We start from the raw sequence: 15,122 nt of genomic DNA, 5'->3' as shown, positions 1-15,122 counted from the left end.
TCAATAGGGACAAATGTAAAGTTCTGCACTTAGGTAGGAAAAACCAAATACACCAATATAAGATGGGGGATACTTGTCTTGGCAGTAGCATGTGCGAAAAGGATCTAGGGAGTAGACCATACATTGAAAATGAGTCAGCAGTGTGACTCAGTGGATAAGAAGGCAAATGGGATTTTGGGCTGTATCAAACAGAGTATCGTGTCCAGATCATGGGAAGTGATGGTACTGCTTTACTCTGCTCTGGTTCGGCCTCACTTGGAGTCCTGTGTTCAGTTTTGGGCACCACAGCTGAAGAGGGATGTAGACAAGAGGGATGTAGCATGTCCAGAGGAGGGCAACAAAGATGGTGAGGGGTTTGGAGACCAAGACGAATGAAGAAAGGTTGGGGGAGCTTGGTCTGTTTAGCCTGGAGAGGAGACAACTGAGAGGGGATCTAATAACCATCTTCAAGAATTTAAAAGGGTGCCATATGGAGCAGAGTTGTTCTCTCTTGCGCCGGAGGGATGGACCAGAACCAATGGGATGAAATTAATTCAAAAGAAATTCTGTCTAAACATCCGGAAGAAGTTCCTGACAGTGAGAACAGTTTCTCAGTGGAACAGGCTTCCTCAGGAGATGGTGGGTTCTCCATCTTTGGAAATTTTTAAACAGAGGCTGGAGAGCCATCTGACGGAGAGGCTGATTCTGTGAAGGCTTAAGGGGGTGGCAGGTGACAGTGGATGAGCAATAGGGTTGTGAGTGTCCTGCATAGTGCAGGGGGTTGGACTAGATTACCCACGAGGCCCCTTCCAACTCTAAGATTCTAGTGAGCCAGGAACTTAACCGTTCCTCTCCAGGCAAACCAGGCTACCTACATTCCTGTTAGATATGGGAGGACAATGACAACACCTCTTCCTAAATGGGAGTGAGAGAGTGGGAAAGGGTGCCGACAAGTGAACTGGTGAGAAAGGAAGAGAAGTAGCTGCAGGCAGACAGGAGGTGGAGGGAAAGCTGCAGCTGACGTCCGTCTTCCCCAAGCTCAGGAGAGTGGGGAATCTACCATGTGGTGCTGAGCACTGGAGAGCATCTACCAAGTCCAGCATGACAAAGGACAATCTGCTGCTCTTCCATGTACACCTGCCATGTCCAGGCAGCCTGGACTTGCTACTGCCAAAGTGCTTCACTTGACATCAGCCTGAACTCTGGGGAGTTCAGTAAAGCCAGCAAACCTGAGTCAGCTTGTCGACTTGCCTAAACAGGGAGATGGCACACGGACCACACAATCTTGCCTTTGTGGAGGTGATGGATGAACAAGACACACAGCCTGGAAATCACCTCTGCTCTCTTGAATGGCCTCCAAGATACCAGGCTGGCATTTCTTAAAACTCCATCACATGCCAGAGTTTTGGCAAGAAAGGAGAAGTGAAAGTATAGGCAGGGTGGGTTCTCCCTGTTCCTCATATCTGGCACTCCGTGGATGCCACTAACATGGCAAACATATGGCACCCTTTTAAATTCTTGAAAACATTTCTAAAACCTGAGGGAGACCAAGAGCACCTGCTGGGGCCTTTCATTGACTCCAGAGGCTACCCTGTTCCAAACAGGATTTTTCCAGACATGAAAGCCAGGTAACAACCGGGTGGGAAGAAATGTGCTAGGGGCTATTTTTATGGATCCACTGCAAGCATCAGTGCTGGAAGAGGCCTCCCATTTGCCAAAGGGAAGTTGACTTACAGGATTCAGGCAAAGGGGATCTGCTGCAAGACTTTGGCAGTTTTTATAGTGCTACAAAACTTTGCACAAACCTACGTTGGTTTATAATCTTGCACAATCAATTCAACAGCCTTGGCAAAAAAAAATATTATAATTGTAGAACCAGAGTTGGAAGGCAATGTCCAAGAGGGGTGGTATAGACATTGCTTAATAAATAAAGTAAGTAAATAAATAAATAAATAAAATGTCATGCAGGCCATTTAGTCCCACCCCCTGCTCAATACAGGATCAGCCTCAAGCATCCAGGAGAAGGATCTGTCCAGCCGCTGCTTGAAGACGGTCAGTGAGAGGGAGCTCCCCACCTTAGGCAGCCCATTCCACTGCTGAACCAGACTCATAGAAACCTAGAGTGGGAAGGGGGCACACAGGCCATCTAGTCTACCCCCTTCTCAAGGCAGGATCAGCCTCAAGCATCCAGGATAAATATCTGTCCAGTCGCTGCATGAAGACCACCAGGGAGGGGGAGCTCCCCACCTCCTTGGGAAGTCGATTCTACTCTGAACACGGTGAGAGTGAATATTTCCCCCCTGATATCTAGCCGATACCGTTCTATACATAGTTTAAAGTTATTACTGTGGACCCAACTGGACTCCTCTGCAGCCAACAGGCACTGCTCCCTGCCCTCCTCCAAGTGACCACTCTTCAGCTACTTAAAGAGAGGCATCACATCCCTTTTCACCTCCTCTTCTCCAAGCTGATAATATATTAGCACAAGTTGGAGTCCTGCAAAGACTCATCAGGCAGGGTCTCCACTGCCTTTCCGCCCTGCTCCCCTTCTGCTCTGGCTCTGCTTCCTCCCTTGCCAAGCTCCCCCTCTGCCCTATTGTCCACATTCCTTCCCATCGCCTTGCCTAACTCTTCCTCTCCTCTCCTCTGCCGACCACTTACTATTTTCTTCTCCCACCATCTCCTCTGCTGCCATGGCATTCTGGGAAATTTCTGGATATTTGGGGGCAAAGCCTGGAGAGGGAAGGGAGTTCCACAAGGATGTGAGCTCATGTCCCATGACGTCCCATCTTGTAACATCACATCCAGGTCAAAGGCCAGCTCCTTCAACTCCCCTGCTTCCTGTAAGGCTTCTTCCTCCCATCAAAATTCAAATTTAAATGTCCCGCCCCATATCACTTCCCCTCTGCCTTCCCCCTCCCCCCCCCATTTATATCTCTTGTAGGATCCTGCATGCCACACTAACCCTTGGATCCTAAATATGTGTGTTGGTAAAATGGGTTGCTACCCCCATTACATTCCACTTGACCTAAAATAACCCTGTCAAAATCCTCTTCAGGTGTTCTTGGTATTAAAGCAGAAAAAGACACTCTGAAGACCCAAAGCAGGATTTGAGCCAAGTGTAGTCCCAGCCCCCCTCAATCCTCAAACCCGTCTTTTCTCCTCATACCACAGTTAAGTGTTAGTCAGCTTGGTCTAGTGGCTAGGACCACAGACTTCTAACCTGGTGAGCTGCATTGGATTCCCCTTTCCTCCCCGACATGCAGCCAGCTGGGTGACCTTGGGCTCGCCACAGCACTGATAAAGCTGTTCTGACCGAGCAGTGATATCAGGGCTCTCTCAGCCTCACCCACCCCACAAGGTGTCTGTTGTGGGGAGAGGAAAGGGAGAGGAAAGCGACTGTAAGCCGCTTTGAGACTCCTTCGGGTAGAGAAAAGCAGCATATAAGAACCAACTCTTCTTCTTCTTCAGTGATCTCAAGGCTTTCTCAGCTTCCCCTCCCTCACAGGGTGTCTGTTGTGGGGAGAGGAAAGGGAAGGCGACTGTAAGCCACTTTGGGGAGAAAAGCGGTATATAAGAACCAACTCTTCTTCTTCAGTAATATGAGGGCTCTCTCAGCCTCCCCTCCCTCATAGGGTGTCTGTTGTGGGGAGAGAAAGGGAAGGCAATTGTAAGCTGCTTGGAGACTCCCCCTGCAAAAGAAAAGCGGCATATAAGAACCAACTCTTCTTCTTCACACTAACCACCTTCAAACCACATCCTCTTAACCAGGTTCAAAACTTGTGAAGAGGCAACTGGTTGGCATCAATCAGAACAGACAATGGTGTCAAAGGGGGGGGGGGAGAAGAACATCTTGCAGGGCCTGTGCCTGACCTTTAAGCTATGGTTAAGGTATCCGTGTTGCTATATCTGCAGCGCCCCACTTGTTCAGGACAACTGCAGAACCATAGCAAGCTTCTACCACACAAAGGCTGAGTGCGTGGGATAACAAGCACAGCTTCTATTTAGCAAAAGGCGGCTGAAGAAACAGGCAAGGGAAGTGGCATACAGGCAGTTGCCAGCAGAGGATGAAGGACAGTCCAATTAGATCTTTTAAAACAAGGCTACTTACCCACCATGGCGCTGACTTCTCCTGCCATTAAGAGGCTCACGGTGCTGTTGTACAGGTTCACATCAATGATACCTTTACGAATTGTTTCTCCTACTTTGGCTCCCAGCAGTACCGAGCCAGTCGTTTCAAAAATAGAAGCCAAAACGCAGGCCTGCCGCAGAGAAACCACCCCGGAGCCCACAGCCGTACCAAAAGAATTGGCGACATCGTTTGCTCCCACGGAGAAGGCCAAGATGAAAGCAATGATAAACCCTGCAATGACCATCCACAGGTACTCATCCAATGCCATTTTCCCAGGTGTGGTTCTTCTTTGTAGGTGTGGGACTATGCAAACCAGTAGAGCTCACAAACCGCTATGGGAAGCGGGTTCCTTGTGGCCAATGAGCTGCCTCTTGAAAGTGCTGCTTGGTGTCAGAGGGTGCGGAAACTGCTAACTGCTGGTTTTCAGATTAATGTCAAGGCTGCTTCTTTGCTTGGTTTCTGTCATCAATAAAACCCATTCCATATTTTGCTTCAATGAAATTACAGTTGCGATGCTTCCTCCTGCAACAGAGAAAAAAGGTTATAAGAAAACATTTAAAAATGCCAATTGTTTAATTCAAATACTGGGCTTCAACAATGGCAGCAGAACTGTTCAGACAAAACTATGATGAAGTATACTGCGTTGAGCAGGGGGTTGGACTAGATGGCCTGTATGGCCCCTTCCAACTCTATGATTCTATACTTCCAAAGCAGCAGGTCCTGCATCATTATCATCTTTCCAAAATTCTGCATTGACAAAAGAACAGTTGGATTATATGTTCCTAAAAGCCTAGACACAGTTAGCAGAAAGCAGCCAGCAACCACTGAGCCTGCCCATCTGGGGCTTCTGCTCTAATGCTAGAAAGGATGGACCCAGAACAGAATTCCCTTCTTACAATCCTTACCTATGAAATGAAACTGAAGTCATTGTGAATCCATAAAACACAGCTCTCTCCCCAGCCTTTATCATCCCAAATGCAACTGATGTCACTGGACTGAGTTGCATAGAAAACAACACTGTCAAAAATGGGTTTTCAACCTTCGCAGAGCCAAGATAAACTCCACCCCCACAGGTAGCAACAAGGGGCAAATACGGGAGAGACCCCTGTAATCAGAATCACGTGGAGAGAGACAGAAGGGAGTGTACCATTGTGATGAATGAGCCAGCCCAGATCTCCCCCCCCCCCCGCGGCTTCCTCCTCCTAGGCTGGGCTGCCCTGACAGTCAAACTTAGGGCCATTCCGCATAACTTTAATGTAGCAGAAGGCTTGCAAATTGTAAATGCTACTAATTTGCAGTTCCGCAAAATGTCGCACACTATCTGCCACACTCCTGAAACAGTCCCGCAAAAAGTGATTCGTTGTAGCGCTTAAAGGGAAATCAGGAAAAGTGGATTCACCCTCCGAAAAGCTCTACACTCTTGCAAACAATCTGCAACAGTAGCGAAAAAGATCTGTTCGTTCCCATTGTTGCGGTTCCAACAAAGTCCCTCCCCCTGGCTCTCTCCTTCAAACTTCCGGCGAAACAATTGCCATTTTTTTTCTTGGAGCAAGCAGAAAGCAACGAACCAGTGAGGCTTCATTCACCCAGCGGCTATAGTCCCTCCACAGAAGTGCTTTAAAGCTCCCCTAAGTCCCCAAGCACAACACAGCCCCGTTCAGGGGGGGGGGTTCTTTTCACTCGGGGGAGCGTGGTAACGATGAATCGCCAGCTCACACACCAGCTGCCAGCTAGATGGGTCTCTACGTTAGGAAGAATCAAGGCATATTTGTTGCAATGTGTGTGGGTTTTTTTTTAAACCTGTTCTTAAAGGGAAAGGGGCTTTCCCGGGGCATGATAACAACCGCCCATTGGCTGTACGTTTGATTGACGGCCAGGGGCGGGTCAAAGCACAGAAAAAATCGCTTCCTGTCGAGTGATTTTTGCGAGACCGGAAACCTGTGGGAAATGAATGAAACGCTACTGAATTCCACTACAAATGCAGGTATGCGTAACGCCGAGATTGCACTTTTTAAAATAGCGTTTCCGCTTTGTGGGACCAATTGGCAACATTGGTCCTTGTGCGGAAAGGCCCTTAATTCTCATCTTCAGTGCTTCATCCCCCTCAACTGCATTTTGGGGAGAGGCAGGGTTTTTTTTTTGTGTGTGTGTGGCAGTATTCACCAGTACTAAGTATTAGCACCTGGGAGGGGGCTCTCTCATGTCTTGAGAGGGGACTCGTTAGAAATTGGTGCAACCTTGTATATGATGAACTGCAGGTCATTTGCTCAGCATGGTAACAAGCAGCCAGCCAAGGAAGGCCACTCTTTCCAGGCCCACAGGCAGAAAGGCATTGAGCCAAAGACACCTCGACAGCCAAAGATTTCCCATCAGGCTGCAAGCGGTTCTGTCCCATGAAAGGCTGCTGCCCATGCGGGAGCGAGAGATGCAAGATCAGAAACTCTGAAGTCTCCCATAAATGCTCAAATATCCTTTCTCCAGGACATTTAGGACCCAACATTCAAGTCAATATTTATTCCCCAGAGCTCTCCTCCAGCCTCTCAGGATACCCCACCTGACCCCTTCTGCAGGTTGCTCCAGACGCATCCGGCAGCCTCTGGAAATAAAAGCCTTCCAACTCTAGGATTCTATGAAATACTTGGCCCCGAGATTTTAATGTCTTGTAAGAGACGCGTTTCCTTGCACGGTATTTTGCATAACAATCTGCTGGATTATTATTAATTTTTTAAGTTGCATGGTCTTTTCAGTTTGAAGCTGAAAAATATCTTATTGCCATCCGGCACCAGGCTGCCTTAATTCCGAGCAATCTGGTTTTGCCCATGAGTAATGCCCAGCGGCATGGAACGGGAGGCGAGGAGAGGGGCTCTGCTGAGACACTGCTCCAGCTGGGTCAGGCCAGCAGCTCATTAGGCCAGAAGCCAAGTGGCCGGGTGAACTCCACAGCCCCACGGAAGGAAGGAGCAAAGCACCGCACGGCAGCCAAGGGCCTCATTTAAGTGAGCATCGCTGGGGAAGCTGTTGGAAGATACTGTTTAATTTTTTCTATGCTTTCTGGAGCATGGATCCCTCTGCAAGTGGCTTCTCTTAAACGGGAGATTCTTTGATCCCAGAATAGCCTGTGAAACCTCAGGCAGCACAGAAGATGGATGATCCTGTGCCTGGCAAACTAAAGACTCCAACAGGCTTGCTGCATGTCTATCAACAGGCACGCTTTGCTTCTGTGGATTGGGAGGGGGCAGGAAGCATGACAGAAAGGACCTGCCCTGGGTCATTGAGGCAGAGTTTAGCTCAGTGAACTTACCTCAATAGACTCTTGGGAAAGTTTGAGTTTAACAGAGAGGCAGACAACTTTGTGTTCTCAGAGAGGGGAAACTGGCCCACACTTAGTGGTGGTAGAAAGTGCCATCCCGTCGCAGCTGACTTCTGGTGACCCCATAGGGCGTACAAAGCAAGAGACAAACAATGGTGGTTTGCCATGACCTGCCTCTGTGCGGCTACCCTGGACCTCCAATCCAATACTAACCAAGGCCAGCCCTCCTTATCTTGCAAGATCTGAGATCGAGCTAGTCTGTGCCATCCAGGCCATGGTGCCCGGTGAGGTACGTTCCCTCTTATCGCCTGACACCCCATCACAAACATTTGGGGCCTTTAGAAGTGTTTGAGGGAGACAGAACATGGAGGAACAGAGCTTCCACACACACACACACAGTAATGGTTGTGTGATGTCAGTTTGCAGTTGACTTATGGTGACCCCCCATGGCGTTTTCAAGACAAGAGACATTAAGAAGTGGTTGCCATTGCCTTTCTCTGTGCCTGGAACCTGGATTTTCTTGGTGCTCTCCCATCCAAGTACCAGCCAGGGCCCACCCTACAAGATCAGGCCAGCCGGGTCAGACTCTTACTCTAGTGAGCCAAGGGGAACCTTGCAGCTTACTTGATGGTTGGCATGATGTAATAAACAGCTGCACAAAGTTGTTGGGCAAGTTTTTCCCACAGTTCAAATCCCCTGGGCCGGATGAAATGCACCCAAGAGTGCTTAAAGAACTTTCCAGAGAACTTGCAGAACCCTTGTCCATCATATTCGGGACCTCTTTAAGGACTGGAGATGTCCCGGAGGACTGGAAGAGAGCAAACGTTATTCCGATCTTCAAAAAAGGAAGGATGACCTGGGAAACTAAAGACCAGTGAGTCTGGCCTCCGTTGTGGGGAAGATAATGGAGCAGATATTAAAGGGAGCGATCTGCAAACATCTGGAGGACAATTTGGTGATCCAAAGAAGTCAGCATGGATTTATCTCCAACAGGTCCTGTCAGACCAACCTGGTTTCCTTTTTTGACCAAGTAACAGGTTTGCTGGATCGTGGAAATTCGGTTGATGTCGTTTACTTGGATTTTAGTAAAGCTTTTGATAAGGTTCCTCATGATGTTCTGATAGATAAATTGAAGGACTGCAATCTGGATTTTCAGATAGTTAGGTGGATAGGGAATTGGTTAGAGCAGTGGTCCCCAACCTTTCCAAGGCTGGGGACCGGCAGGGCATCGGGCCGCGCCCCCCGCGGACCGCGCCCGTGCGGGCCACGCCCGCGGATCGGGCTGCGCCCGCGGGCCACGCCCACGCCGCACCCACGGATCGGGCCGCACCCGCGGGCCGCACTCACGCCGCGCCCGCGGATCGGGCCGCACCCGAGCCCGCGGGCCGCTCCCACGGATCGGGCCGCACCCGAGCCCGCGGGCCACGCCCACGGATCGGGCCGCGCCCGCGGATCGGGCCGAGCGGGCGTGGCCCGCACAGGCGCGGCCCGGCCCTGATTCCCTCTCCCCGCCTCCCGCAGTAAGAAGCTTCCCGGGCCGCAAGCTTGCGGCCTGGGAAGTTTTTTACTGCGGGGGCGGGGCGGGGAGAGGGAGCCGCGGCCCGGTGCCATGGCCTTTGCGGCCCGGCACCGGGCCGCGGCCCGCAGGTTGGGGACCACTGGGTTAGAGAACCGCACTCAAAGAGTTGTTGTCAATGGTATTTCATCAGATTGGAGGGAGGTGAGTAGCGGGGTACCTCAGAGCTTGGTGCTCGGTCTGGTACTTTTTAACATATTTATTAATGATCTAGATGAGGGGTTGGAGGGACTACTCATCAAGTTTGCAGATGACACCAAATTGGGAGGACTGGCAAATACTCCAGACGATAGAGACAGAGTTCAACGAGATCTGAACACAATGGAAAAATGAGCAAATGAGAACAAGATGCAATTTAATAAAGATAAGTGTAAAGTTCTGCATCTGGGTCAGAAAAATGAAAAGCATGCCTCCTGGATGGGGGATACGCTTCTAGGTAACACTGTGTGTGAACGAGACCTTGGGGTACTTGTGGATTGTAAGCTAAACATGAGCAGCCAGTGTGATGCAGTGGTAAAAAAGGCGAATGCCATTTTGGGCTGTATCAACAGGGGCATCACATCAAAATCACAGGATGTCATAGTCCCATTGTATACGGCACTTGTCAGACCACACCTGGAGTACTGTGTGCAGTTCTGGAGGCCTCACTTCAAGAAGGACGTAGATAAAATTGAAAGGGTACAAAGGAGAGTGACGAGGATAATCTAGAGCCAAGGAACCAAGCCCTATGAAGATAGGTTGTGGGACTTGGGAATGTTCAGCCTGGAGAAAAGGAGGTTGAGAGGGGACATGATAGCCCTCTTTTAAGTATTTGAAAGGTTGTCACTTGGAGGAGGGCAGGATGCTGTTTCTGTTGGCTGTAGAGGAAAGGACGCACAATGGGTAAACTACAAGTACAACGATATAGGCTAGATATCAGGAAAAAATTTTCACATTCAGAGTAGTTCAGCAGTGGAATAGGCTGCCTATAAGAGGTGGTGAGCTCCCCCTCACTGGCAGTCTTCAAGCAAAGGTTGGATACACACTTTTCTTGGATGCTTTAGGATGCTTTGGGCTGATCCTGCATTGAGCAGGGGGTTGGACTAGATGGCCTGTGTGGCCCCTTCCAACTCTATGATTCTATGATTTTTAAAAAGCATTCCAATTACAACCCTCAGAACATCAAATAATTTATTTTCTGCAGAAGATCTTCCATTTCTAATGATTCATTCTTTTATAAAAGAGTTGATGGATGCCTCTGCATATACAATAGTGAGCATGCCTGACAGGGTCAGCTGCAATTGATGCTTCAGGTGATTATCCCAAGAAACTGGATGAGGGCGTGTGCATGCGCACATTTATTGATTTGAAAACCGGGATTGGGAAATCAAAACTCTGATACATATAATCATCCCCCCAAAAAAGTTATGAATTCATCTGACTGGCTGTGCAGGTAAAGTCAAAACCCAAAGCGAAACTCACTGCTTCACTGAGGCGCTCCTGGAATCTCCAACCTGCTGTGGCCCTGGCATCTTTGGAGATTTTTAAGCAGCGGCTGGATAGCCATCTGACGGAGAGGCTGATTCAGTGAAGGTTCAAGTGGGTGGCAGGTGACAGTGGATGAGCGATAGGGTTGTGAGTGTCCTGCACAGTGCAAGGGGGTTGGACTAGATGGTTGGACTCTACACACATATGGGATTCTTAGTTTTTCTTTTTCCTTCAATTGAAACATTGTAAGGGAACTGCTCCATGATTTTTAATTATATTGTCTTTAATTTTTAAGCACTATTCCAATTCAAACGATTCCTGCATAAAGTTCTACATTTGTTTGCACATTTAAACTTACTTGATTTGTTTTCCCCTCAGCGAATATTTTAATTCAAGAAATAAATGTTACTGGGATACAAAATTTACACCAGTTATTAAAAATATATCAAACTCTATTTATGGCTTTGGATAATCTTCTCCAACATTTTCTGGAAAACCCACACCACTGCATGGAATATTACACTTACATTTAAATAAATCCTTATCCATTGTTGTTCCTCTATATATTTGTGAAACTGCATGGAGGGTGGGACGTGTCCGGCTATCCCAGTTAGAATAGGGCCAATCAGAGTACAGCCAGCTTTGCCCTGATTGGCCCTGCCTCTGCAGCTCCCGCCATCCGTCCCTGGACTCTAGCCTCTTGGCTCTCAGACACCTCAGTGCCTGGAGCAAGCAGCAGGTAAGGGGAGAGGCCCTGGGCAAAGGGTCGTGGTGGAGAGCTTGCTAACGAGGCCCTCCTGGCCTGCTAGGCTGGGCCTGCTGACAAGGGCCTCCTGGCCTGCTGCCTGCCTGCTAAGGAGCTCTGTCCCGCCGCTGCTAATGAGCTGCCCAGCCCCCACCTGCCCTACTTGTTCTGGCTGCGAGCTGCGGCCCAAAGCCACCTTAAGCTGCCTGGCCAAGGGACAGGGGAGGGGACCCTTTCAGGGCCTGTTCTTAGGAATGGCCTTTGAAGCTAGTAAATACATAAAATGCCACATTTACGAGCTTATTCTCATGAATATCAAGAGAAGATGGAAATCTTAGAATATTTAAAAAAACACACATCTGATACAGGAATTACAGCATTTAAATGTACAGTTCCTTGGGAGGAGACATCATATTATCTAATTGCCCCAAACCCACTCAAAGCTCTCTATGCTTCCATAAACTTGTAGTTCACCACTAATTATTAGTGTGCTGTGTTTTAATGCTTTTACATTGGTTTATAAAATCTAACTAGAAATTAAGCCCGCTGTAACAGAAATACAGCGGGCGCTAGTGGATGGGGAGGAAGAATGAAGGGAACGAAGGTAGAAGAGGGAAGGAGGAATGGGAGCGAGAAAGGAGGAGAAGGGGTGTTTGAAGGGATGGATAGAAGGGAGGGGAAAAGGAAGTGAGGAAGGAAGACAGGAAGCAAGTGAGAGGGAGAGACAGAGAGACAGGAAGGAGATGTAGAAAGAGAGGAAGTCAAGAAGTCAGAAGGAAGGAAGGAAGGCAGGCAGGCATGGAGGTAGGTCGAATGGGATGGGAGAGGGGTGTGTGTGAAGGGTCCGGTGGGGGGGAGATGGGCGTGTGTGTGTAGGGTGAAGCGGCTGCGGCGCAATGGGATTGCAGGGGGGGGCGAAGGAAGATCGTGGTGGCCGTGTGTGTGTGCGCGTGTGTTGGGTGAAGTGGCCGCAGCGCAGGGAGATTGGGGGGGCGGGGGGGGGCAGAGGAAGAGCGAAGTGGCTGTGTGTGCGTGTGTGTGCTTGTGTGGGTAGAGTCGGCAATGGAGCGCAGTGGGCTCGTAGGGGCTTTTGGGGGTGGAGGAGCGCGCTGGGTGGGTGGGGGTGGGGAAGCGGAGGAGTGGCCCCCTCCTGAGTTGCGGACAGGACGCGAGGCCGTGGTGCTGCTTACCGCGGTGAGCCTGTCCGTCATGCTGGGGCGAAGGCTGGCTGCAGGCAGCTCCCGGCAAGAAGGAGCGGCGAAGGGACAGGCCCGGCACACCAGAGTGGCGGCGGGGCTGTTCTTTGGGTGCGGCCAAAGGCTCCTGGGGGCGGGCCGAACCACAGGCCGGCTAAGGGGCTCTGCGTGGCCGCAAGCATCCTGCCATCGCCACCTCCACCGCCTCCAGCAGGCTACCCACGGTGAGCAGCTGGCTGGAGCGTGGGAATGGTGGCGTGCGTGGAAGGCGGCGGTTTGGGGGGGCGGGACGGGAGGCACTTTGCCCCTCCCAACTCGGCAGCTTGGTGCCAAGGGGCTGATTGGCCCCTTGGGGCCAGAATGGCAAGTGGAGAGCACAATCGGCAGGCGCTTTGCGCCTGCCGATTGGGCCCTCTGCTTGCCATTCCAGGGGAAGGGGCCAATGGCTACCCTTCCTCATCCCGGACAGGGCCCTCCCCCAGGGCCCTTACTGTTTTATTTATACCACTCCCGCGGAGCGGTTTAAGATATTAATTTCTGTCCCTCCTTATCCTTATCCATGGTTCCTCTATATATTAGTGAAACAGCTTGGGGTGTGGAATGTGTCCAGCTGTCCAAGTTGGAATAGGGCCAATCAGGGTGCAGTCAACAAAGCTGGCTGCACCCTGATTGCCCCTGCCCCTGCAGCTCCCCGCACTCCATCCCTGGACTCTTTGCTCAGACGTGCCTCAGTGCCTGGACCCAGCAGCAGGCAAGGGGAGAGGGCCCTGGGCGATGGAGACCCTGGTTATGAGGGCCTCTTGGCCTGCTAGGCTGGGCCTGTTAACGAGGGCCTCCTGGCCTGCTGACTGCCTGCTAAGGAGCTCTGTCCCAGCTCTGCTAATGAGCTGGCCAGCCCCTGCCCGCCCTACTTGATCCGCCTGCCAGCTGCGGCCTAAAGCCACTTTATGCTGCCTGGCTGGGGGCCAGGGGAGGGGACCCTTTCCAGGCCCAAGATCCCTAGCCTTCTGGCAGCTAGTCTTTTATATTATTTACATTGTAAATCTTTGGGAAGGGACTTGTTTTTCTAATACTGCATCAAGTGCTCAGTATAACAGTTCTCCAAATTCAGAAATGCTTTGCACCTAACTTTTGAATAGCAGTGAAATTTAAAGAATATATGAGCCCTGCTGGGTCAGGCCAGTCAGTGTCCATCTAGCCCAGCATCCTGTCTCACACAGTGGCTAACCAGAGTGGCTGAGGCTGTTTAGCCTAGAGAGAAGACGACTAACAGGTGATGTGATGGCCATCTTCAAGTACTTGAAGGACTTCCAGAAGAAGTTCCAGACAGTTCCTGAACCTCTCTGCCATCTCCATATTTCCCTTTAGCAATCTTTTAATTCCTTTGTCATACACAAGCCCCACTGCTTCTCTGGCTGGTTTCCTGCTCCAAATATATATTTAAAAATCTGTTTATAGTTTGTCTTGCTGCCTTTAGCAACTGATGCCTCAATATCTCTTTTGGCATGCCTTACATTTTTACTTACATTTCTTTTGTCAGACTCCTGTTCAATTCATTGGGGCACTTTCCCCTTTTAAAAAGAAGCCTCTTTACTTTCTCAACCAGCATTTCATGTAACCCTGTGGTTTCTTGATAGTCCTGGAAGGGTTTCCCAAATTGGTGGGAATTATATATGGTCATGTTCACCCCCCTCACAAAATGACCAATGATGGGCCTGGAGGGGGTGGGAAGGGGAGGGCCCCTGGGTGGACATGTCCTCAGCTCTGCTTCCCAACCCTATTCTGCATGATTGTTCCACTTCTGGAGTTTTGTGACTGGTTCAGGGGTTTCTCAATAGTAAAAAAGTTGAGAAAGGCTGCTCTTCCCATTAATTACCCTTTTTAGTATTCCCCTCATTTTTGTAAAGTTCCCTCGTTTGCAATCCAATATGACAGTTGTGAACTTCAGAGGTAACTTTCTACTGACCTGAATGCTGAACTACTAACATTGTGGTCACGGTTCCCAATTGTTGAAACAACCTCTCCATTCCCTGCCAGATCTTGGGCCCCTCTCAGATAAACCAAGCCTAAGATCCCTAGCCTTCTGGTTGGCTGTGACCAACTGTTCCAGGGCACAGACATTTATGACATCTAGAGATCTCAGTGGAAATCTTCCATTAAAAGAAAAACAACATTTCTAAGAAATGTATAAGTGCTCTATCCTAGCAAACTAGGGAGACACATTTACTCTCCTGACCACCCAAGAGGACATCCAAAGGAGAGGCCACATCAGAACACAATGGGGAAGGGTTAAGAGGGACGGCTTCAGAGCCAAGTTCAGAGTCCAAGGGAATGGCAGCTGATGGCCAGCCAAGAGCAGAATGCCAGGCACAAAGGAAATAAGCGGACAGAGGGTGAATATTAATGATTTATCCTTAAATTTCCTCTGAGGGAATCCAGGGCAAACCCTGCTAAATTACAGAACTTGTTCATATGTGGCAGCCAGACCAGCAAATCTTTGCCAGTGTTTGATATTCACCCACAGAAATTCCATGATGGAGCATCTTAATTCTTGTTCTTTGCGTGGGAATCCCCCCCCCCCATACTACTCCAAGTTGCATCTGAATACACACCAAGTATTTATGATAACAAAGTATCTATTGCGGGGGGGGGGGGCTCAAACAGAAAATGTTAGTTTCCTTATTTTTCATACCATACTTATTGGCATTTTGCCACAG

General features: G+C 49.7%; 1 protein-coding gene across 7 annotated transcripts in view; it reads right to left on the bottom strand.

The window, feature by feature from the left end:
- Positions 1–15,122, bottom strand: part of SLC20A2 (solute carrier family 20 member 2) — a 52,209-nt gene that overhangs the window by 20,934 nt on the left and 16,153 nt on the right. For all 7 annotated transcript variants that reach the window (XR_013225631.1, XM_077304541.1, XM_077304543.1 and 4 more), the window contains exon 2: positions 4,091–4,633. Coding sequence is in view for 6 of the 7 variants with exons in the window: in XM_077304541.1 (XP_077160656.1) it covers positions 4,091–4,379 (289 nt within the window). In the remaining variant the exon portion in view is untranslated. The remainder of the gene's footprint in view (positions 1–4,090; positions 4,634–15,122) is intronic.

The sequence above is a fragment of the Paroedura picta genome, chromosome 11 (assembly GCF_049243985.1).
Source record: "Paroedura picta isolate Pp20150507F chromosome 11, Ppicta_v3.0, whole genome shotgun sequence".
NCBI classification, from domain to species: domain Eukaryota; kingdom Metazoa; phylum Chordata; class Lepidosauria; order Squamata; family Gekkonidae; genus Paroedura; species Paroedura picta.
Note: the sequence above shows the minus strand (reverse complement) of the source record. Positions and strands in the feature narration are given on the sequence as shown.